This window comes from Bos grunniens, chromosome 2 (assembly GCF_055505025.1).
Source record: "Bos grunniens cultivar Pamir isolate PY7600 chromosome 2, Bosgru_T2T1.0, whole genome shotgun sequence".
Taxonomy (NCBI): Eukaryota; Metazoa; Chordata; class Mammalia; order Artiodactyla; family Bovidae; genus Bos; species Bos grunniens.
The window spans coordinates 6,244,679-6,269,358 of record NC_141166.1 but is presented as its reverse complement, the minus strand read 5'-3'; the positions used below and the strand labels follow the sequence as shown (position 1 = coordinate 6,269,358).

General features: G+C 39.6%; 1 protein-coding gene across 2 annotated transcripts in view; it reads right to left on the bottom strand.

Moving 5' to 3' along the window:
- CDC42 (cell division cycle 42) overlaps positions 1-24,680 on the bottom strand; it is a 54,331-nt gene that overhangs the window by 14,023 nt on the left and 15,628 nt on the right. For both annotated transcript variants that reach the window (XM_086327593.1, XM_086327603.1), the window contains exons 2-3: positions 6,776-6,930; positions 4,234-4,306 (exon numbers count right to left, since the gene is read on the bottom strand). In XM_086327593.1, coding sequence (XP_086183719.1) covers positions 4,234-4,306; positions 6,776-6,880 — 178 coding nt within the window. In that variant the 5' untranslated portion in view covers positions 6,881-6,930. The remainder of the gene's footprint in view (positions 1-4,233; positions 4,307-6,775; positions 6,931-24,680) is intronic.

The following is a 24,680-nucleotide window of genomic DNA, read 5'->3' as shown; positions in this document are numbered from 1 at the left end:
AGAACTTGTAGAAGAAAAATTGCTATAAGGAACAATATTAAGACAACTGACAAAATCAGAAAGTTGACAACAGGTCAAAGTTTAAAATATTATACACACACACAATGCTAAATTTCCTAAATTTGGTAAGTGCACTGTAAGAGAATACCCTTGCTCTTCAGAATTGCATACTGAAACATTAGAAACAAAAGGGCATGAGGTATGCAACCTACTCTACTAACGGCTTAGAAATAAAAGCAATATGCACACAGAGCTGGAGAATGTCCCAAAAGGTTAATAACTGGTGAATCTGGTCAGGAGTTCTTTGTACTAGTAACTTATCTATAAACCTGAAGTTAAATCAGGATAGAAAGTGATAAAAGACAATGTGCATCCAAATACTAAAGTGTTTCTATAGGAAACATAAAACTACAAACGGACTCCTATGTTAACAGAAGATGTTACACTGTGGTGTGAGCTGCCATACAACAGACTACTGAGTAACCAAGAAGACTGTGACACACAAACACAACCCTGAGAGAGATCATCACACTTCTCTACAAAGAGATAAAGGCAGGTACAGAGAAAGGGGTAGAGGGGAGAGCACCCTTCTCTTTTCCCTATGTATAAATACAATGAAGGTACAGGAAGAGCTCTGTTTTGAACATGCACTAAGATGTGATTGTCTCCATATATAGATGGTTTTTCATATTCTCCTTTTGCTTATCTATATTCTGTTTTTCCTGTAATGAGGAAAAACCTGTATCTCTAAATAAAGAATAACATTTTAAATTCTGACATAGAAAAGAATTGGTGGTGGAATTGGAATTATTTAATATGGAAAACAGACTATGATAAAATATGTTAAGTGAAAAAAGCTAAAATAGAACTATAAACACAAGAGTAAAAAGCATAAAAAAAAAAAAAAAAAGAAAGAACAAAATAACTGGAAACTCATTAAACAAGAATTTGGTGTTGTGACCACCGAAGCAGAAATAAAGCTATGAGACAGAGGAAGAGCCCTATCTCTGGTCTTAAACAGTATTATTTTAAAACAGCTGTAAGAGATGTAGCCAAAGATAGGAATAGTATAAGAAGAATTCAAAACAACTATATTCAATACCTTGTAATACTTAAAATGGGAAAGAATCTGAAAAAGGAAATACATATATATATATATATATATATATATATTTATATATATGAAAATAACTGAATCACTCTGTAGTACACCTGACACTTAACATGCTGCTGCTGCTGCTGCTGCTAAGTCGCTTCAGTCGTGTCCGACTCTGTGCGACCCCATAGACAGGAGCCCACCAGGCTCCCCCGTCCCTGGGATCCTCCAGGCAAGAATACTGGAGTGGGTTGCCATTTCCTTCTCCAATGCATGAAAGTGAAAAGTGAAAGTGAAGTCGCTCAGTCGTGTCCGACTCTTAGCAACCCCATGGACTGCAGCCTACCAGGCTCCTCCATCCATGGGATTTTCCAGGCAAGAGTACTGGAGTGGGGTGCAATGATTAACAATAATAATTAAAAATTAATTATACTTCAATTCTAAAAAGTCTAAAAAAAAAGAATAAATGAATTAAAGAATTCAAAACAAAATAACATAGTCGACAGGTTAAAAGTAACCAAACAAATAAACGAAATCAGAGGCTATCTGGGCATGAAGGAAAGCTTTAGCAGAAAGAACACTGAGTTAATGAGTGACTCCAACCAGGATTCTGAGATTAAGGCCTCTGGAGAAGGATACAGAGTCTCCTCTTAAGTGTATCAAAGACAGGAGACTCAGTCTGGATGCCAAATATCCCAGGTCTCCAGCACCTGTCAAAAAATATCTTAGGCTTACAGTGACCTTAACCAGTTGAGGTGAAGACTCTGCAACTTGCCCAGTACAGTAAAATAATTTCCTTAATAAATGTCTTTCAACCCGTATAAAGATTCAGAATCTAATATAGAAATGAAATAAATCAAACATTATTATTGTTAATTTTCAATTACATTTGGGAATAACCTATTCTTACTTAACACTCAGTGTCTATAATATTTAAAATAATCACCACGTTAAAGAACATGATAGATTAGTTTTCTGGTTCCAATTTAAAATGTGTTACAGCGTAAGTGATCTTGAGTTTTCGTTGAAAATGTTAAGAACTTTATGAAAGTTGTAAATAATACTGTTTAAAAGATAAATTAAAACAAATACAGAAAATCATAAGTTATCAGGTTTATTCAAGTTATATACATAAACACTTGGGAATGTTTCACTTGTCATGTCAAGCAAACTGAATCACTTAAAATAAAAGCTGAGTATTTTAAGTTTATACATGCAATCTAAAGTGCTAGAAGAAACTTAACAGTTGTAAATGAGGCTGACTAGGATTAAAGTCTGACCAACCCAAGTTAAATAAACCAATATTAATCAAAGGACCCTGGGCAACTGTGAGAATGATTTGTTAAAATAGATGTTTTAATAAAAAGAAGTAATAAGTTGTGCAACTATTAATAAATGTAAAGGCTTACTCACTTCCAAGCTGTGACCATACAAAGACATATATATATAAATGTTCACAGCACCATTATCCATCATAGCTTAAAAACGGAACCCAAACCATCAACTTGTTATTGGTGGATAAATGGATAAAACAAACTGTTATATTTATAAACTGAATACAAAAGAAACAAACTATTGATAAACATAACAGATGAATCTCCAAAAAATTATGCTACGTGAAAGAAGTAAAACACAAAAGGCTACGGATCATATGGTTCCAATGATATGAAATTCTAGAAAAGAGAAACCACACTGACAGAAGGCAGATCTGCAGTTGCCTGGGGCCAGGTCAAAGGGAGGGACTGCCTGTAAAGGCACAGGAAACCCTAGAATGACATATCTTCATTATTGTGGCAGTTACACAACTAGATGGGCTTCCCAGGTGGCTCAGCAGTGAGGAGTCTGCCTCCCAATGCAGGAGTCGTGGGCAGGTTCAATCCTTGGGTCAGGAAAATCCTCTGGAGAAGGAAATGGCAACCCACTTCAGTATTCTTGCCTGGAAAAATCTCATGGGCAGAGGAGGCTGGCAGGCCACAGTGCATAGGGTTGCAAGAGAGTCGGGCAAGACTGAGCAAAAACACCACCACCACAACTATAGTCAGCAAAAATAACCAAACTGAACACTTAAAATGAGTGAATTCTATTGTACTATACCTCAAAAAAGATTTTTAAAAAATGATTAAGACATGAAGGTTTATAAAAAATAAGTTTTGAAATTTGAAAATGAAGTTTAAAATTAATTTTCAACCTCAGATAGCCATAAATTGTCTTTTCTCTGTATACAGATTGCCTCCGAAAGCACACAAAAACAAAAAAATCCTTCACCAACCATGAGATGTAGGTCATTATCTTACTCTGTCCATCTTCCAAGTTTCCTCTAATATACCATTACTCTTCAAATTTTTAATTCATAAAAATTTTCAAGGTCTAACACACCATTAGAAAGTCTCTAAACTTAACTGTTTACTACTGTCTCTCCATTTCACCCTCCCAATTAAATCTAGACAGTTCCTGAAAGTGGGCAGTATGATATACTCTGTAAGAGCAATATGTCATCTAGCAGGCAGTGAGAGGATAACTCATAAAAAGCCAAGAGGCTAGAATTCCTACATACCAAAACAAATTTCTGAATGTTACTTTCGCCTAACTGAACTGATAACAGAAATAATACAAGTCAGAGATTTAGATGTGCAGTTACTGTTAAAATAAGGAAAAAACACTGAGAAACTGTAAATAAAGAAGAAATTTATTCCTTAAATTTGAAAAGCTGACTGCAAATATCAATATTGTGAGCTAGACACCGGTTTGCCCCCCAAAATTTTTCAAATGTAATATAAAACAAGCTATAATATGATAATATAGAAGCTACCTATATATATAATATACAGACACATATACTAAAGACTAAGTAAGTCTTCAAATATGAGAGTGATAGCAGAGTCCGTCTAATGGACTCTGCTCTCATCCCACTTGGCCTCCTTCCACACCATCCAGTCAGGGTACTCCAGACACCTATTTCCCATTCCAGGTCTGGGACTGCTTCTTGGACAAGCATTGACCACCATAATATTCAATCCTGCTATCAACAAAAGGAAATGGTTTGCTAATACTCTAGTTTCCCAAAATGTCTGAAAAAAGACAACCACCAAGTGTTACAGTTACAGACAAAAACATTATAAAAGACATCAATTTTTCACCTGCAGTATCAAAAAGTCCAAGAGTATATGGCTCCCCACCAATCATAACTGTGACAGCATAGTTGTCAAAAACCTAAAACAGAAAAATATGACATTGTTAGTGTGCAAGGGGATGGTCAAAACATGACAAGACAACTCAAGCTAAAACAAAGTTTCCTTCCCAAGACTCAATCCTCTCTCAGTCCATGTTTCTTCTATGACCAATCGTGCCAACTAAGCCCTTGCATGACCTAACATTTCTTCAAAAAAAAAGTGACAGAAGATGCATTCTGGTATGTCTGCTCTACCCCAACTGCCCAGATAAAAAGCCACAAAAGGGTTAGCGGTATGACAGGAGTGGAGTCCCCTGGCTATACGAAATGATACAATTCAAGTTTGAAACTTTCCAGACAGTAATTTAAAGTTTACCTAAATTTTCAATCTAATTTCTAAGAAATTATTCTTCACAGGCCATTTCCTTTTAATATAGAATTAAAATCTCCTAGATCCATGATAATCTTTTTCCTTTCAGGGTTCAAGACAAGAGCAGCCTTGTTGCAAATATGCCCAGTTAGAGAAAAATATAGGTCCCCTCAAGTTACTCAAGGAAAGTGTCCAAAAAGGCTGGCAGGTCTTTTGTTGGGACTTCACGAATAAAACTCACATTACTGGGTACACACCACATGACCTGAGATACCTTCTCTGAACTGAGTATACTTAAGGATAGTATACAGGTGTGTGTGTGTGTGTGTGTGTATACACTTAAGGAAACTGAACAGGGTATACCTCTTGTAAATAGACTGCAAAACCCATAACAAACAAACTCAGTATATACAAATATATATATATAGGCTGTACTAAGTAATTTGTAAAAATGAGAGGTAACTAAATGAAAGTTCCAACAAATGAAAAATGAAAAAATGAATGAAATGAAAAAAGACCCAACACTAATTCATGGACTCCTCTGAATTATTAATAATTTACGATTGAAAAGCAAGGCTTTCCAGCCAAGAGAAGGATGGTACATTTTAATATCAGCTCTGCTTAACACCAATTCTCTGATTCACGTTTTAGCGGACTGGATTGTTGGGAGCTTGTTTAAATGTTAAAAAAAAAAAAAGAATAGACTGGAAAAAAGGGCTTGGGAGAGGTAGCAGTTAAAAGGAAACTCAGTTCTTGACAACAAGAACAAGGAAGTAAAAAGAATATGGTTAAGCTCTCATTTAGGTTAAGTCATACCTAATCCTTTTCCAGAGATCTACACACAAACACATACATAAAACACCCACAAGCTCTCCTTAAACACTTAGACTCAGAAATCACGTTTGTATGAAAATAACTTTAAATGGAAACTGGAACACAAACATTCTGATAGCCTTCACTCAAGATCCACAAAATTGATCTATCTCTAAAGGTCCCTAAGAGTCCCTTTCAGCCTCAGAACTTCTTTTACTTCGAGATATCTCCACATGGGCCAACTCAAAAATATTCATGTTTATAAATATGATTTCTCCCGCTTCAAGAAACCCTAGTTTTTCCTCCTATAACCTGGGCCTACTTCAATCACTATCTGCCCTGGGACATTACAGACTGCCAATTACAATCAAATATAATTACCAAACCTTTAACCTGTCACCACCCTCTTAAAAATACTCTCATCTCCGAAGATTAATCTGAAGTAATCGTACATTTTCTTCCTTTTCACTTCCAAACAATACTAATCCCATATTAATCATACATAGGTGCTCTATAACCTCTAAAATAGCTCACTTAACAGAGGTGGTTGCTGCCAGGCCAAACCAACACTAGCTCCTCTCTCATCACAGAATGGACATCTATCTTTAACATAATTATACAACTAGATTGGTCAACCAACCTGGGATAAAACTGGATCCCCAAACATATTCACAATGAGTGTTACTCTAAATAACTCACTCTCTCCAACTTCATGATCTTTGTTATCCCCATTTTCCTTCTACTCTTCTAAGGAGCTGATAAAAAGCATTATGTGCGAGAGAACCTCCATAGGCTTCTGTTGATGTTCTCATAAGAAAAACAGGTCTTCTCTACCTCTAAAAGCCAATCTAGAGCACCATTACTGCAAGGACAACAGCTCCATAAGCTTTCCTTCTATTCCCTAAGGAGAATACATAGACACATACTACTTTCCCTGAAGTCACAAGCCCCCCCCCCCCAAAATCATCCCGAAGAACTCCAAGCACTGATTAATCATTGGCCAAGATATCAAAAAAAAAAAGTCACCTCATTCCAAGATGTAGTGCATACTTCTCCAAACTGAGACCACCACTCTTTAGAAGCTTGTCTACTGGAGTTTTGCCTCCCAGCACTTCTTGCAAACCCTTCTGTCACCCCTTCTGACTTTCCACTGATTTTTCAGCTGTTTAATTTTAAAGTGTACATAATTTACCCATGAGAAGTCAAGATCTTTAAAAACAGGAAACAAAGGCAGACAACAGAAAAATTTCAGTACACACAGAGAAAGTTTTCAAAAGGATATCAAATTATAATACATTTCACTAACAGATGGAAGCCTTATACTTACAGTTGGTACATACTCAGATGGAAATTTGTTTGTTGTGTAGGATATCAGGAGACATGTTTTACCAACGGCACCATCACCCACAACAACGCACTTAATTGTCTGCATCACTGAAACAGTTTTGTATCCACTTTAAATATTTCAAATTTGATGATGACCTACAAAAAGATTAAAAATACTTCTCTCAATTATTTGTACTTACATATATACTGTTTTACTTCAATTAGCAACAGACTCACACATTCAGAGCAATAACAGAATCAGCACCTCAACTACCAGCGTTAGGAGAACCAAAGAAGAGAAACAGTGATTTTGCAAATAGGAGTCAATTTTCTTAAGTTTCTGATCCTTGGTTGTTTTGACTTAAGTGTTTTTCTTAAAAAAACAAAAAGAATATAAACAGCAGCACAGTTCTTTTTATAATGAAAGAGAAGATGCTATTTCAGAATGAATCCCACTTAATATGTCAAGTGTTATTTTGTGCAACTTTTCCTTCAGTTGTATGTGCCCCCACATGCGTGAATACACATATATGTGTACTAGACTGCAAAAAAAAGGCCATTGCTTCAAAGAATGGTCCCTTTACCCCATCTAAGATGGTTACTCAGGCATAACCAATAAGCAGCAGAGCACCATCACCTGCCCCACATGATAAATAGGCATGAAGAACTGGACAAAGATCAGGGTGATCCCTGGTCTCAGTGGCTGTTTCAGCACCAAGCTGTCAAGCTACTAATTCAATATTTATGGCATAAAGAGATCAAAATCTAGACTTTTAAAATGATCACTCTAAAGCATTCTAACTTATAAACAGATAGAATTACTATAGCTTCTTTTACTATAGTCCTCCATTCTAAGACACTATTAATTACAAATACACCAAGATTTATTAATTTTATCAATTCTGAGATGCTTGTTTTTAAACTTAAGCATTTCTAAAATCAGAACATATCTTTACCAAAGGTTCCTTACACTTGTTACCAGCCATTTTACCCCAACATGTTGACATCTATGAAACTGGGATATATGACATCTTAGTGAAAATCTTAAGTTTTTCTGAAAGAATAAAGAACAGCACTACCTATATATCTATTTTTAAGATTAAATTCTTTTTCTTATAAATCTGAAGGGATTACAATTTCTTGTTAGCTAGAGATGCCACCTTATTAACATAAAAATGTCAACAGAATTAGATGCCAGGCCTATATGCTCCTATAGTAACCTCCACAACTCTTAAGCATGACTTTCAGTTCAGTTCAGTTCAGTCGCTCAGTCGTGTCCGACTCTCTGTGACCCTATGAATCGCAGCACGCCAGGCCTCCCTGTCCATCACCAACTCCCTGAGTTCACTCAGACTCACGTCCATCGAGTCAGTGATGCCATCCAGCCATCTCATCCTCTGTCGTCCCCTTCTCCTCCTGCCCCCAATCCCTCCCAGCATCAGAGTCTTTTCCAATGAGTCAAGTCTTCGCATGAAGTGGCCAAAGTACTGGAGTTTCAGCTTTAGCATCATTCCTTCCAAAGAAATCCCAGGGCTGACCTCCTTCAGAATGGATCTCCTTGCAGTCCAAGGGACTCTCAAGAGTCTTCTCCAACACCACAGTTCAAAAGCATCAATTCTTCGGCGCTCAGCCTTCTTCACAGTCCCACTCTCACATCCATACATGACCACAGGAAAAACCATAGCCTTGACTAGACGGACCTTTGTTGGCAAAATAATGTCTCTGCTTTTGAATAGGCTATCTAGGTTGGTCATAACTGTCCTTCCAAGGAGTAAGCGTCTTTTAATTTCATGGCTGCAGTCACCATCTGCAGTGATTTTGGAGCCCAGAAAAATAAAGTCTGACACTGTTTCCACTGTTTCCCCATCTATTTTCCATGAAGTGATGGGACCGGATGCCATGATCTTCGTTTTTCTCAATGTTGAGCTTTAAGCCAACTTCTTCACTCTCCTCTTTCACTTTCATCAAGAGGCTTTTTAGTTCCTCTTCCCTTTCTGCCTGTTAGTATCTCTGTATATATATGAGGAATGGGTAACATACAGGAAATATACCTTCTTCCTTTCTTCACCAAAATCATCTTGACTGCACTTCTCTGTATTTAACCTCCTTTTTTATCTTTCTCTTTTCCCTGTAATGCACTAGAGAACAATGCACTAGCATACTCATACTAGGTTAAGGATCTTGACTCCTAAACTAAATCAAATTATTTATCGAAATAATCACACTACACCAAGTACTAAATTAATTCTAGAGAATTATTCTAGAAGAATGTCTTCTACTGATTAATAAAAGCAAGAGGAGAAAACAGGAATAGCTGTCTTCTCATGGTTCCTCAATCCGCCTCTGAAAAACAGGATGTGCTGTGCTTAGTTGCTCAGTCGTGTCTGACTCTTTTGCAACCCCATGGACTGTAGCCCACCAAGCTCCTCTGTCCATGCGGATTCTCCAGGCAAGAACACTGGAGTGAGTTGCCATGCTCTCCTCCAGGGGATCTTTCCAACCCAGGGATCACACTGGGGTCTACCTGCATGGCAAGCAGATTCTTTACCAGCTGAGCTACCAGGGACTGCTAAAACACAAGGTCTTCTGTAAAATTTATTTCCAATTCAGAGTGAAGGAAACAAAGGTAAGCAGAGACTTCTGATCATCCTACAGAATTATCTTCCTAAAAATAAATTTCAAGTTCAGTTCTTGCATCTTCCATGTCTCATGACCATTATGGGTAATTTCATTTTACATAGAGTTTAATCATAAACACGGGCCAGAAAGTAAGGTTTGAGCAAGGTGGCAGAGACTGCTAGCAACTGCTCTTCTCTTCTCTAGTAAAAGAATTTTACTGGCGCACATGGCTCCTAGTAAAGACAACATTTCCTAAATTCTTGTGCAGTTAGATGTGACAAAGTTCAAGCAAATGGGGATGGAAGCAAAGCATGTAATTTTCAAGACCAGCCTTAAAAACAAGGGAAATAGTTTCTCTGTCCCACCTGGCCTGTAGGCTAGAATACATCATAACAGATGTGAAAGCAGTCACAGTGAACCAAAAGACAGAAATTATAGCTAAGGATAAGTAACACCATAGGAGAGGCCAGCCCTGCATTACCTTCCAGGACTTTACCTTCCAGGACTTTTACAGGAGAAAGAAACTTTGCCTTCATTAAGTCCCTAGTATTTTGGACTTCTCAGTTACAGCAGCAGAACTGAAATCTTAAACTCCATATTTCACAGACCCTAAGACAACAATTTTTAAAATACATCCTAAATTAGAGATGTTAAGTGTAGACAATATAGTCTTACAATTACTAAAATAGTAATATTTGGATTTATCAAGTAACTTTATAGTAAACTTGACCACTTTTGAACTTTGTCTTAAAAACAGCTAAGATAAATACTATTGTTAATATAAATGTTACTGTTAAATTTTAACTGTGGTTAAAACTGTCATCCTTAAATATGATGATCCTTATCTTCAGTCTACCTATGGTATTCACTTTTAAGACTTATAACTCATACAACCTAGCAAATACAAAATCATCAGGCCATTTCTAAACTTGAAACTTCTCGTAAAGGAAGAGCTAACATTTCTTAAAATTTTCACTAAAATTCTCTAGAAATAAAGAAAAAGTTTAAAACAAAAAGTTTCCATGACTAAAGACACAAATACCACTGCCACATTGCTAAGTCACAAACTATCACAAGCTATGACGGAGAAGGTTAAAGCTGGCCTACAACATTCCAAAGAAAAAAGAAGCTATCATTAATAAATGTATTAAAAGAGAAACATTTAAATCTAATTCAAGATGAATTCCTCTTTTTTTATTATAGGTATATTAGGAAATTTATCAAAATGAACTGTCTTCAGGACAGACATTTCACAAATAACAGATTTAGGATACTGGTTCTTATATACTGCATGCATGCTAAGTCATTTCAGTTGTGTCTGACTCTTTACAACCCTATGGACTTTAGCCCGTCAGGCTCCTCTGTCCATGGGATTCTCCAGGCAAGGATACTGGAGAGGGTTGCCACTTCCTACTCCAGGGGATCTTCCCAACCCAGGGATCAAACCGGTGTCTCTTATGTCTCCTGCACTGACAGGCAGCTTCTTTACCACAAGCACCATCTGGGAAGCCTTCTTTGTATGGTGAAAACCTAAATTGTGGTACCGCTGTCTCTGATACCATTAAGTGTAAGAAAATGCTAAAAATGCCCACCAGGAAACGTAAGTGTTGAGCAAAACATACAACACAAGTTGTATTAGAGTAAGTCTACAGTGTAAGTTTAGAAACAAGGTAACAACATTTCAAATTGGCTAATTAGGCTTATCCTCTGAATATAATTTTTAAAAATACCTCTGCATTGTTAAGAACAAAATCACTATCTGAGAAAGATCTTTAAGCTTTTCCACTAAAAGATAATGGAGACTGGAATTCATGTGAGAGAAATGGGATCACAAATAGTTTGGCCAGATCACTAAACATTACTGCTTTGAGAACTTGTAGAAGTCTGGATCTTTTTTGAGCAGGAAAAACAGCCCCCAAACCAATCAGGCCCTTCTTTCGTGTCCTGCTTAGTAAGCTAGAAAGAATTTCCAAGCTACATAAACTTAATACATAGAATGACAATAATTTTCCTAACTCTGAAATCAGAAAAACCTTCGGTTTTAATCTCTGCTCAGCACTTACTAGTGACCTGGGCAAATTTCTTAAATCTCTTTTTGCCTCAATTTTCACATTTAAAAACAGAACTAATTATAATTTAAACCAACACCTTGCAAAGTTATAAAGATTAAGTAATATTAAAGAACCTGGCTCCTAGCACATACTCAATATATATGAATTCCTCTACCAAGTATGCCAGTTAAATCAATCCCATCACACCTGTTTTCATCCAAAGGCGCAAAACTAGCACTGCACTTTCTTCTCTTTTTAGTAGACTGTTCAATTCAGTTCAGTTGCTCAGTCGTGTCCGACTCTTTGCGACCCCATGAATCGCAGCACGCCAGGCCTCCCTGTCCATCACCAACTCCCTGAGTTCACTTAGACTCATGTCCATTGAGTCAGTAATGCCATCCAGCCATGTCATCCTCTGTCGTCCCCTTCTCCTCCTGCCCTCAATCCCTCCCAGCGTCAGAGTCTTTTCCAATGAGTCAACTCTTTGCAAAGTACTGGAGTACTGGAGTTTCAGCTTTAGCATCATTCCTTCCAAAGAAATCCCAGGGCTGATCTCCTTCAGAATGGACTGGTTGGATCTCCTTGCAGTCCAAGGGACTCTCAAGAGTCTTCTCCAACACCACACTTCAAAAGCATCAATTCTTCGGCACTCAGCCTTCTTCACAGTCCCACTCTCACATCCATACATGACCACAGGAAAAACCATAGCCTTGACTAGACGAACCTTTGTTGGCAAAATAATGTCTCTGCTTTTGAATAGGCTATCTAGGTTGGTCATAACTGTCCTTCCAAGGAGTAAGCGTCTTTTAATTCCATGGCTGAAGTCACCATCTGCAGTGATTTTGGAGCCCAAAAAAATAAAGTCTGACACTGTTTCCCCATCTATTTCCCATGAAGTGATGGGACCAGATGCAATGATCTTCGTTTTCTCAATGTTGAGCTTTAAGCCAACTTTTTCACTCTCCTCTTTCACTTTCATCAAGAGGCTTTTTAGTTCCTCTTCACTTTCTGCCATAAGGGTGGTGTCATCTGCATATTTGAGGTTATTGACATTTCTCCTGAAAATCTTGATTCCAGCTTGTGTTTCTTCCAGTCCAGCGTTTCTCATGATGTACTCTGCATATAAGTTAAATAAGCAGGGTGACAATATACAGCCTTGACGTACTCCTTTTCCTATTTGGAACCAGTCTGTTGTTCCATGTCCAGTTCTAACTGTTGCTACCTGACCTGCATATAGATTTCTCAAGAGGCAGGTCAGGTGGTCTTGTATTCCCATCTCTTTCAGAATTTTCCACAGTTTATTGTGATCCACACAGTCAAAGGCTTTAGCATAGTCAATAAAGCAGAAATAGATGTTTTTCTGGAACTCTCTTGCTTTTTCCATGATCCAGCGGATGTTGGCAATTTGATCTCTGGTTCCTCTGCCTTTTCTAAAACCAGCTTGAACATCAGGAAGTTCACGGTTCACATATTGCTAAAGCCTGGCTTGGAGAACTTTGAGCATTACTTTACTAGCATGAGAGTCCCTTGGACTGCAAGGAGATCCAACCAGTCCATTCTGAAGGAGATCAGCCCTGGGATTTCTTTAGAAGGAATGATGCTGAAGCTGAAACTCCAGTACTTTGGCCACCTCATGCGAAGAGTTGACTCATTGGAAAAGACTCTGATGCTGGGAGGGATTGGGGGCAGGAGGAGAAGGGGACGACAGAGGATGAGATGGCTGGATGGTGAGTCTGAGTGAACTCAGTTGGTGATGGACAGGGACGCCTGGCGTGCTGCGATTCATGGGGTCGCAAAGAGTCAGACGTGACTGAGCGACTGAACTGACTTACTAGCATGTGAGATGAGTGCAATTGTGCGGTAGTTTGAGCATTTTTTGGCATTGCCTTACCTAACCAAAACTTTTCACACTTTACCCAAAACACACACATCAAAAACAGGCTAAAATAAACTGATTATATTTGCTGTTATTTATTAATAGTGAATGACACACAAAACAACAGGAAATCCACCCAAATATTTCTTCTTCTCCTGAAGACTCCCATATTATTTCTTTCTGTATTTCCTGCACTTTTCTCTATTTACAGAGCAGTCCTTAAAACCAAGTTACTTAACAGGTGTTAACAATATATTTTAGGGGACTTCCCTGGTGATCCAGCAGCTAACATTCCATACTTCAAATGCAGGGGGCCTGGGTTTGATCCCTGGTCGAGGAACTAGATCCTGCATGCCACAATGAAAGATCACACAATCCCACATGCCAGAGGCAAGGCTTGGCACAGTCACACAAATAGATATAATTTTTTTAATGGAGTTTTAAAACAAAACAATATAATTTTGGTATGGGAACAGACCCAGTCAGGTTTCCCTCCTGGCTCAGATGGTGAAGAATCTGCCTGCAATGCAGCAGACCTGGGTTCCACCCCTGGGTCAGGAAGATCCCCTGGGATTACAAACCATCATTGCCCACATGCAAACTGATGAAAATCTGACAACTGTTTATCTAAAACAATAAAACAGCCAGTTATTTTACCTTCTCCCTGCTGGAGATACAAAAGTAATTTCCAGGTGGACAATTAAAATCTAGTGGTAGGGTGTGAGAGCTCCCCCTTCTGCTCACCTGCTGCTGTGCTCATTTCAGTTCAGTAACTCAGTCGTGTCAGACTCTTTGCGACCCCATGGACTGCGGCACGCCAGGCCTCCCTGTCCATCACCAACTCCTGGAGTTTACTCAAACTTATGTCGATTGAGTCGGTGATGCCATCCAACCATCTCATCCTCTGTCGTCCCCTTCTCCTCCTGCCTACAATCTTTCCCAGCATCAGGGTTTTTTCAAATGAATTAGTTCTTCATGTCAGGTGGCCAAAGTATTGGAGTTTCAGCTTCAGCTTCAGTCCTTCCAATGAATATTCAGGACTGACTTCCTTTAGGATGGACTGGTTGGATCTCCTTGCAGTACGTGCTGTCGTGTTCAACTCTTTGCAATCCCATGGACTGTAGCCTGAGACCCTACGGAGTGTATCCCACCAGGCTCCTCTACCCGTGGAATTGTCCAGGCAAGAATATTGGAGTAGACTGCCATTTCCTACTCCAGGGAATCTTCCTGACCCAGGGCTCGAACTTGTGTCTCTTGCATCTCCTGCACTGGCAGGTGGATTCTTTATCACTAGTGCCACCTGGGATTTCCCTGAAAGCTCAGTTGGTAAAGAATCCCCCTACAATATGGGAGACCTGGGTTTGATCCCTGGGGTGGGTGGGAAGATCCCCTGGAGAAGGGAAAGGCCACCTGCTCCAGTATCCTGACCTGGAGAATTCCATGGACTGTAGAGTCCATGGGGTCACAAAGAGGTGACTTCCACTTCAATTCAGCACCACCTGAGAAGCCTGACTCCAGCTTAAATGAGGTTTCTGTTTATCAATGTTCACACTGTTAATATGTTTTATATAATCTCTTTTTACTGTTATACTTGAATTCAGCCTCTAAATCAGCAATTCCAAAACTATTACCTCAAGCAATCACAGTCAGGATTACCCGAAATGAATTTGTTATCAATTCAGATTCCTGGACCATCACCTCAAATCTTATAAACCAGATCTCAATCCTCCCTATTTAACTCTCATATACAGAGAAGTCCGAGAACCACAACCACATATGATAACCAGACAAAAACTACCAGTAACAAAAGAATGCAAACTAAAATAAACACTACAGGCATTTAAATCTCCAAGAAGTGAGTTTCTTAAAAGTAGAATCCAAATTAATCACTGTAAATTATCTGTATCAACCAGGTATTTAGTAACACAAAACTCATGTTGGATACTGAGAGATCATGAACCAAGATACTTCAGAGGTGCTTTAATACTGGTTCAACCTAAGTGTTCTCAAATAACAGTGCCAGTGCCAACACTTATATAGCACTTACTCTGCGTCACATACTGTTCTAAACATATTACACATATCTGTACATGCCATCCTCTCAACAACTCTGAGGTATGTACTATACATCACTGTTTCACAGGTAAGAAAAGGAGGGTTCAGTGAAGTTAAGTAACTAGATCAAGATGACTGAGCCAGTAAATGGTTGCTGCTGCTGCTAAGTCGCTTCAGTCGTGTCCGACTCTGTGCGACCCCATAGACGGCAGCCCACCAGGCTCCCCCGTCCCTGGGATCCTCCAGGCAAGAACACTGGAGTGGGTTGCCATTTCCTTCTCCAAGGCATGAAAGTGAAAAGTGAAAGTGAAGTCGCTCAGTCGTGTCCGACTCTTCGAGACCCCATGGACTGCAGCCTACCAGGCTCCTCCATCTCTGGGATTTTCCAGTCAAGAGTACTGGAGTGGGGTGCCATCGCCTTCTCTGAGTACATGGCAGAACTGGAATTTAAGCCCAAGCAGCCTGTCAAGGTTCTGCTCTAAAACTCTATACACTCTACCAATTTCTCCTGAGAGGTGACATTAATAAAAACAAACATGATCACTACAAATGAAGTGGCACGTATATGACAGTTGCCAGCATTAGGCAGAGGAAGCTAGAGGAGGAGCAAGGAAGCGGGGTTAAGTTCATTTCCTATTTCTTCACCCTGCAGACAACCACTCAATCTTTACTGGGGAGAAAGGAAGCGAGAATTTGTAAAATAGAGTTCGCTCTTCCCCTTTCTATCTCTATACTCACAAATCTTCCTTTTCTTAGGCTTCCTAACCTGACAGTTCAGCAATCTATCAGAAACCGGTTGTGCGACCCCAGCTAAGAGCACTGGTTGAGAAGTCAGACTGGCTCTACCACTCTAGCTTATGTTACCTTAGGCAAGCTATTTAACTGCTGTTTTCACTTATCTAAAAAATGATAATAATGATAAAATGATAAAAAATGATAATAATACCACTCTCATAAAGTTGAATGAAGAAGATAATATATGTAAAGAAGTAAAAGTGCCTGGCCTCCAATAAATGCTTAGTAAATGTTTACACCTTACAAATGTAGTCAAATTTAGAGTTATCATTACAAAGGTGGTCATTTCAGAGTCAAGTTCCAACTTAATTAGGACTATTCTGCAAAGCATTTGACATGTAATATTAATATTATCATGTATTAAAATGTCACCAGATGACCCACAGATGGGAAGGAAGTAAGGGACCAGGGGAGAGACTGTTTTTGCAACATACATAATGGCAGCTTCAACAACATGGAGCAAACTCGGCCAGACATGTTGGTAGATCTTATGCTAACTCTCTATTTAAGCCATGTCAAATCACTGTAACACCAAAGAGGCTATGTAGTACCAATTTATCATTCTGCTATCCAGAGTGGCTAGAAGTCATTTTGCACCAACAGCTAAATACTATTTTCTTTTTAATAATGAAGTTCATTTGTACCATAACTTGGAATTGGTTGGCGCTGAGCAACCTTAGGCACAAAAAATGACTGCCAATCCTAAGGAAGAAAAATTGTGAAATAAGGTGATCTACATTCCTTCCCAGTATCTATCACTCTTCCTGACAGCCACACCAAAACCCTTCTCTTAGGTTCTTAAATGCTTTGGCAGTTCAAATTACCCTTCAAGAATCTCTAAACTAAAGTCCCTTTAGTTTTCTGGGATTCCTGGGCTCTATCTAGACTTAAAGAGACAATGGGGGACTTCCCTGGTGGTCCAGTGACTAAGACTCTGAGCTCCCAGTGCAGGGATTCTGGGTTTGATGCCTGGTCAGGGAACTAGATCCCACATGCTGCAACTAAGACCCAGCACAGCCAAATCAATAAATATTTAAATAAAAATAAAGAGACTTTGGAACTCTCTCTTTAGCATCATTATTAGCTGCTGCTGCTGCTAAGTCACTTCAGTCGTGTCCGACTCTGTGTGACCCCATAGACAGCAGCCCACCAGGCTCCTCCGTCCCTGGGATTCTCCAGGCAAGAACACTGGCGTGGGTTGCCATTTCCTTCTCCAATGCAGGACAGTGAAAAGTAAAAGTGAAGTCGCTCAGTCGTGTCCGACTCTTAGCGACCCCATGGACTGCAGCCTACCAGGCTCCTCCGTCCAGGGGATTTTCCAGGCAAGAATACTGGAGTGGGGTGCCATTGCCTTCTCCCATTATTAGCTAGATGCCAACTAAACTCCACCAGACAATGCAATCCCGGAGGAAAAGAATTCACACAGGGGAAGGGAACAAAGCTCCGAGCCACAGATGCCTTGTCTTCCCATGCACCATCGTTCATTCTAGGCATAAGGCATAAGGCACAAAGAGCATTTGCTAATAAGCATGCTTTGCAAAAAATACGTATTCTCAATCAGATTATTATATCCCTTATAAAACGATGTGAAATATTAACAGTAAACAGTGTGAATAAAACCCACGTCTAATTTTTGCTATTCACTGTGGTAAAAATAGTCTTTGTGCAGGATTCCTGTCACAGAACTCCTAAACCCTTGAAGTTCCCCTAAATGATGGCACTATCTTTTGTCATTCATAATAAGCTCCTTCCTAATACTGACTAGGAAGGGGCCCCTGGATAGCCTTGGGATGGGACTGCTCATCAGAAAGGCCATGCAATGAGAGGGTTAGAATTTTCAGCCCTACCTGTCAACCTCAGCAATAGGGGATGGGGAGGAGGGCACTAGAAACTGAGATCTGTGAAAACTGTTGAACAAGAAGATTTAAGAGAGCTTCCAAGTTAGTCACCACATTGTGCTGGAGAGTGCCTGTCTGGAGAGGACCTGTATCCCATATCCCAAATTTGCCATCAGCCAGGCAGCAGGGTGGATAGCCTCGGCACCCCATCTGCAGCTGCTGCCTGAAGCTGAGGCAGTCTTGTGGGGCTGAGCCCTTAAGCTGTGGGGTCTACACTAATTCTGGGAGTTAAGTGTTAGAATGGAATTGAGAGAAGTGATATCAGAAAAAAATACTACATTCACACTAACACAAAATACACCCAAAGTAATACTCTTCATCTGAAATACAGTTCTCTCTGAAGCAACCCATTTTCATACTTAAGATACAGGAAAGAGGCATCAAGAATCAAGAGAATAAGAATCCTGAATAACAAGCCTTCCTTACATATCTGATGACACAGCTGCTCTGGTTACAGGATTAGACAGAATAAATAAATTGGTGCCACTTGTCTCTCCTGTCACATCCAGTCGCTTTTGGAGAATATGGTGCATACAGCCTTTCGCAGATCTGCCCAGAAACTCTACTGCACCTCCGCCCTAGATGCCTTTCTCCCCCAAAACAAGCAATATACTGTAAGACCTTGAAAGGGACACTTAGTTTCAAACTAAATTTAGGAATTCATCCAATATTACTTAAAAGAACCCAAATAAAGAATATGATTTTCCTTCAAAATTGGAATATTCCTTAATGAACTGAATCTCCCATCATTTTGCAGATAATTCTGGCCTAAACGCAAAGGACTTGCCCCAGTGCCAGACAGTTAACACTCATGTAGCCTGATTGTCTTTCCCAACTCTTCAGAATTCAGGCAAATACATAACAAGTCACATAAATACAGTTCTTTTTGAACTTGATAATCTGTTTTCAGTGTCCTAAGTAAACAAGGAATCATCTTAGAAAACGTTGGTGCTCATTCAAAAGGTCAAAATGATTCAACTACTGCTCAAACTTATCTGCTCTAATAAAATCCAAAAGAAGCTTAATATGATCACATGGTTTGCTTCAGTTTTCAATAATAAATGTGTGCATTCCAATTTGAACAATAAATTAAAACCAGAATTCTATAAAGTAACTTTCTGTTAGTAAAAAGCAGACAACCCTGTGTAGGGAGAGACAGTCCTCACAGGTCTCTTGTGGTCCGAAGCATCTTCTAGGTATGCTAAGGATGCAAGGCCCTGATCACTCTATCCAGACCATGTCACAGGGTTATGTTTGCAGCCAACAACCTTGAAGGGTACAGAAAAGTCTCCCTCGGGGACAAAGAGCAAGGTGGCCTTCTGCATGCTACTGGATAGTACGTTCCCCAAGCTCGGTGCTCCTCAGCTATGACTCAAACCCACTGCACAGCCCATCTGTAAGTCTTAGGGGTAAACGATGTGGCACACAACACTCTCATCTCCTGCTGCTGGCTATGGCTTAATTATATTCGTTGTCTCTGACCCATGTTTTCTGCCAGCGTCTGTAAAACAATAAAAGGCTAACATGTTAGCTTTTAAGGGGAGTAAAATAAAATCCCCAACCCTGTTTACTTAATTGACTGAGCTCTATGAGAATGATTTTGTTGTGCACTTAAGTTGTGGAAGTAAATAACAGAGCAATTAGATGATTTTTTAGAATAATTAACAGAGTAGAGGCTAGGTTACCAGGTCTCATATCTTATGCAGTATCCAAAAGTTTTCTTTACAGAAAACCCTCCTGAAATAATCAAAATTTTTTACACCTTGATCTCCTCACTCAAGCCAGTACATGTTCCCTAAAAGCTGACTGGTTGTTTCAATTGTTTATGTTCCATCTTCCAGGTGTCTGTTCTAATAGGAAGAAATGAGTGAAGGCCAGAATCCTTTATCAAGAAAGGTGGTAAAATAAAAATAAGAACGTATTTGTTTTGCTTTAAATAAAGCTAATAAATCTGCTATTTTTGCAAAAACCAAACTTTATTTTGTTCTCCTATCCTTAAATAGCTGTGAAAGTCAAAGTATTAGTCACTCAGTCATGTCGGACTCTGTGCAACCCTATGGATTGTAGTCCGCCAGGCTCCTCTGTCTATGGAGTTCTCCAGGCAAGAATACTGGAGTGGACTGCCATTCCCTTCTCCAGAAGATCTTCCGACCCAGGGATTAAACCCAGGTATCCTACATTGCAGGCAGATTCTTTACAGTCTGAACCACCAAGTAAGCCCCTAAATAGCTGTGAGTACGCTTATTTTCCCCCAAAATTCTACTTATTCACCTCTAAAATTAAGTCCATAAATTAAAGGATGAAGTCTCCTGGTACATGTCTGAGAGCCCTGTTGTTGCTTTTTTCCTCTCAAATGTTTAACTTGATATTGGCAGATATATGTAAAATTCGCACCAAAATTAGTCAAAGAAATCAGGGAAACAGACTTGGACAGAATGTGGTAACACTACAAAAGCCTTTGATTGCTGGAAAAGATAATGGGTTTTTCTCCCCTCTCCTAAATGTACTTTCCAGATGTTACATAAAACAGAATCTTTGGGCAAAAACATCTCAAATTCTTCATGTATCTCTCCCCCACAAAATGGCTGCAAAATTTCTAATCTCTCCAGCTGACAATTAGATGCATTAGCATATGCAAAGTATTGAAAAGCAAACATTAGGCATTCATTAAGGCATTTACTCAATTCTTCCATTCTCTACCAGTTGTGAAAGAAATTGATATATATTGTGAAACTACAACCTACATGAGACAGTAGAGAAGCGGGTGCCAAATTAAGGTTCTCTGGGTCCTTGAGACAACAAACAAATAAACCAACTGTCAGGGGAAAGTGCTGACAGCAGCACTCATACAATGAAAGATGATGATCCTGTGTGGTAAAAGGATGTTTTCAGCAGGGCTCCAAGTCTGCTGTGTCAGCTTCGTTTCTGAAAATGACTTCATTCAGAAATGTCTGATCCAGTAAGAACAGGAGTCCTTATTTTTAGAACCTTGCTGAGTTTTCCTTCCTCAAACTACCAAAAATTAAGGGATGCTAGCCAAAGTAATCATTTTTTACTGTCTTTGTGACTCAAAAAAAAAAAAAAAATGTAGTCCAATTAGTAAGTATCTACTAAGCTATATAATTTCTGAGTGTAATATATTTCAAAACACTTCGGAAAATTTGAAGAGTATGCAAAAATGTATAAGAGTACTAACAATCTGATTAGAAAAGAAGGGAAATTACAGTAAGATTTTCCCTCAAAATATTCAAGACTTGTAGATTTATTCACTCATTCAACAAACACTTAATAAGTGCTGAGCACTGTCCTATACATAGCCATGCCCCCCATGCCTGGAACGAAGTTCACATCCGCTTGGGACAATAACCCTAGTGGCACACACAGACAGTAAGGAAATCAGCACCGACACTGCACAGCCTCCCTCACAATATTACTAGTACGGACACCCTTAAATGCAGTTTCCTATAATGGCACCCCACTCCAGCACTCTTGCCTGGAAAATCCCATGGACGGAGGAGCCTGGTGGGCTGCAGTCCATGGGGTGACTAAGAGTCAGACACGACTGAGCGACTTCACTTTCACTTTTCACTTTCATGCATTGGAGAAGGAAATGGCAACCCACTCCAGTGTTCTTGCCTGGAGGATCCCAGGGACGGCGGGGCCTGGTGGGCTGCCGTCTATGGGGCCGCACAGACTCGGACACGACTGAAGAGACTTAGCAGCAGCAGCAGCATTCTGTTCCTCTTAATTAAGGAGATATTAAAACACACTCAAATCTCCCCTCAGTTTCCTGCAAAAGATCAGATAACAAAAGACAGCATTTCACAGATCCCAAATCTCAAGTCTAAATTTGCTACAGCTCTGAGGTCTGGCAACCTAAGCAAAACAGGACTGAAATTGTTCACCTAAGTTTGCGTCTTACTCGGCCCATCTAATCAATTGCGTGTTGCCTGATATTATTTAAATCATCTAATACAGTTTGGTGCTTATTTCAATGTCTATGTTTTTATCCATAAAATCTCTCCAAATCTTGGATGTCTAGCCTTACAACTCATCCTGTTTCTATCCTAATTTCCCATCCCCAATTCCCACCTTATCTGAAACACAGTCCCTAACTATTGCAGCTATCAGAAACTGCCCGAAGTCTCTGAACTTCCATGGCAAGGCCCTTCTTAGCTCTTAAGTTTCCTATCTCATACTCTATCCCTTTCACTCTTCATGCTCTAGCTATACATGTCTCACTATATTCCTCAAACATGTCAAGTCCTGTCCTGCCTACAGGCCTTTATACTTGCCAAATAGTCCTTCCCCTGTTCACAACACCATTTGACTTCTCATCCTTCACATCTCAGCTCAAATCATCTCTTCAGAAAATTCTCCCCTAAATACACTATGTAGAGTACTATCCAGCCCTCTCCCTCTATTGTATTATCCTGTTTATTTCCATTATAGTATAGTCATAATCTATCATTATCTTGTTTATGTTATATTGCAGTAAAGGAAGACAGGTAAAAAATAAGGAAATCTCTGTGAAGGCAGGGACTCTGCTGTATTCCCAGAACATAGATCAATACTGGACACAGTAGATACTCACTGAACAAATGTAAAACACAACTGAGCACTTAATTATGTTGTTTTTATTCACATAAGTTTGCGTTTATTCTAAAAGAGCTTAAGCTCTCTGAGAGGAAAACCTAGGCTTATACTTTTTTATCTCCTTCCCAAGGCACTTAATACAGTACTGAGCTAGAATTCAAAATTTTAATGTATGTAATCCCAGCAAGTTACTTCACGTAATGCCAGCAAGTTACTTCACTTCTATATCTTTTCTCTACAATAACATCTAACTCATAAAACTGCCACCAAGAGAAACAAAGCAATGTGTATAAAACTATTGATTATCACCTGGTACAGAGTAAACACCTAATCTGGCACCTTACTTTTATCCCCAATTATAATCTGCAAAAACCAAAATGGCCATATGAAAAAGATCGAAATGACTGTTGTGAAATGAAACCATCTAAATACTATATATAAGAAAAATCCTTGCTTCTACTTGACAAGGTTAGGATTTCCTTTCTGAAATCCCCTCACTCTGATCTCAAAGAACATCTTAAACTAAATGCCACATTTGTACCTTAAATTCCAATGTCACATTTGTAGCAAGAGCTTTTGAATGTTACAGAAAGGGCTGCAATCAGCCTTTTCTTAAAGAAGAGACAGATCAGATCAGATCAGATCAGTCGCTCAGTCCTGTCCGACTCTTTGCGACCCCATGAATCGCAGCACGCCAGGCCTCCCTGTCCATCACCAACTCCCTGAGTTCACTCAAGACTCACGTCCATCGAGTCAGTGATGCCATCCAGTCATCTCATCCTCTGTCGTCCCCTTCTCCTCCTGCCCCCAATCCCTCCCAGCATCAGAGTCTTTTCCAATGAGTCAACTCTTCGCATGAGGTGGCCAAAGCACTGGAGTTTCAGCTGTAGCATCAGTCCTTCCAAAGAAATCCCAGGGCTGATCTCCTTTAGAATGGACTGGTTGGATCTCCTTGCAGTCCAAGGGACTCTCAAGAGTCTTCTCCAACACCACAGTTCAAAAGCATCAATTCTTCGGCGCTCAGCCTTCTTCACAGTCCAACTCTCACATCCATACATGACTACAGGAAAAACCATAGCCTTGACTAGACGAACCTTTGTTGGCAAAGTAACAATTAATCATGCAGCAAATATTTAGCAAGACTCTAACATAGCCAGGAAAGCAATACAGAGGAGGCAGGCACAAAATCTTTCAAGTCAAGCAGCCCACTAGGGATCTGGGGGGCTTCCCTGGTGGTTCAGCTGGTAAAGAAATCGCCTGCAATGCAGGAGACCTGAGTGTCATACCTGGGTCAGGAAAATTCCCCCCGAGAAGGGAATGGCAACCCACTTCAGTATTATTACCTTGGAAACTCCATGGACAAACGAGTCTGGTAGACTACAGTCCATGGGGTTGCAAAGAGTGGACACAACTGAGTGACTAACACTTTCACTTTCAGTCTGAATTTTACATTTCCCTTCCTGTGTGACTTTGGGCAAGCTTAACCTCTTTTCAAGATCTTGTTTCTCCATTAAAAACAGAAATAGTACTTACACCACAGGTTGTAATAATTAACTGAGTTACTCCTCTGTACAGCACTTATATGAATGTTTTTTATCATTGTGAAGTGACCCAGTGTGCTGTATGCAAAAGTCGCTACAGTGGTGTCTAGTTCTTTGTGACCCCATGGGCTGTAGCCCACCTGGCTCCTCTGTCCATGGGGATTCTCCAGGCAAGAATACTGGAGTGGGTTGCCATGCCCTCCTCCAGGGGATCTTCCCAACCCAGGGATCGACCACATCTCTTGTCTCCTACATTGGCAGGCAGGTTCTTTACCATTAGCACCACCTGGGAAGCCCTGAAATGACCCACATAAGCAGTTAATTCAGAATCTGATTAAGCAGTCTTCTATAGGGGGTTGTTTTTATACCCCATCAAAATGTAAAGTGAAAGTCAATGATATACCCTTGAAAATAAAATGTGGTTTTTACATTAGGACATAATACACAAAGCAAATTTTTGTTTTCAAAAAATATC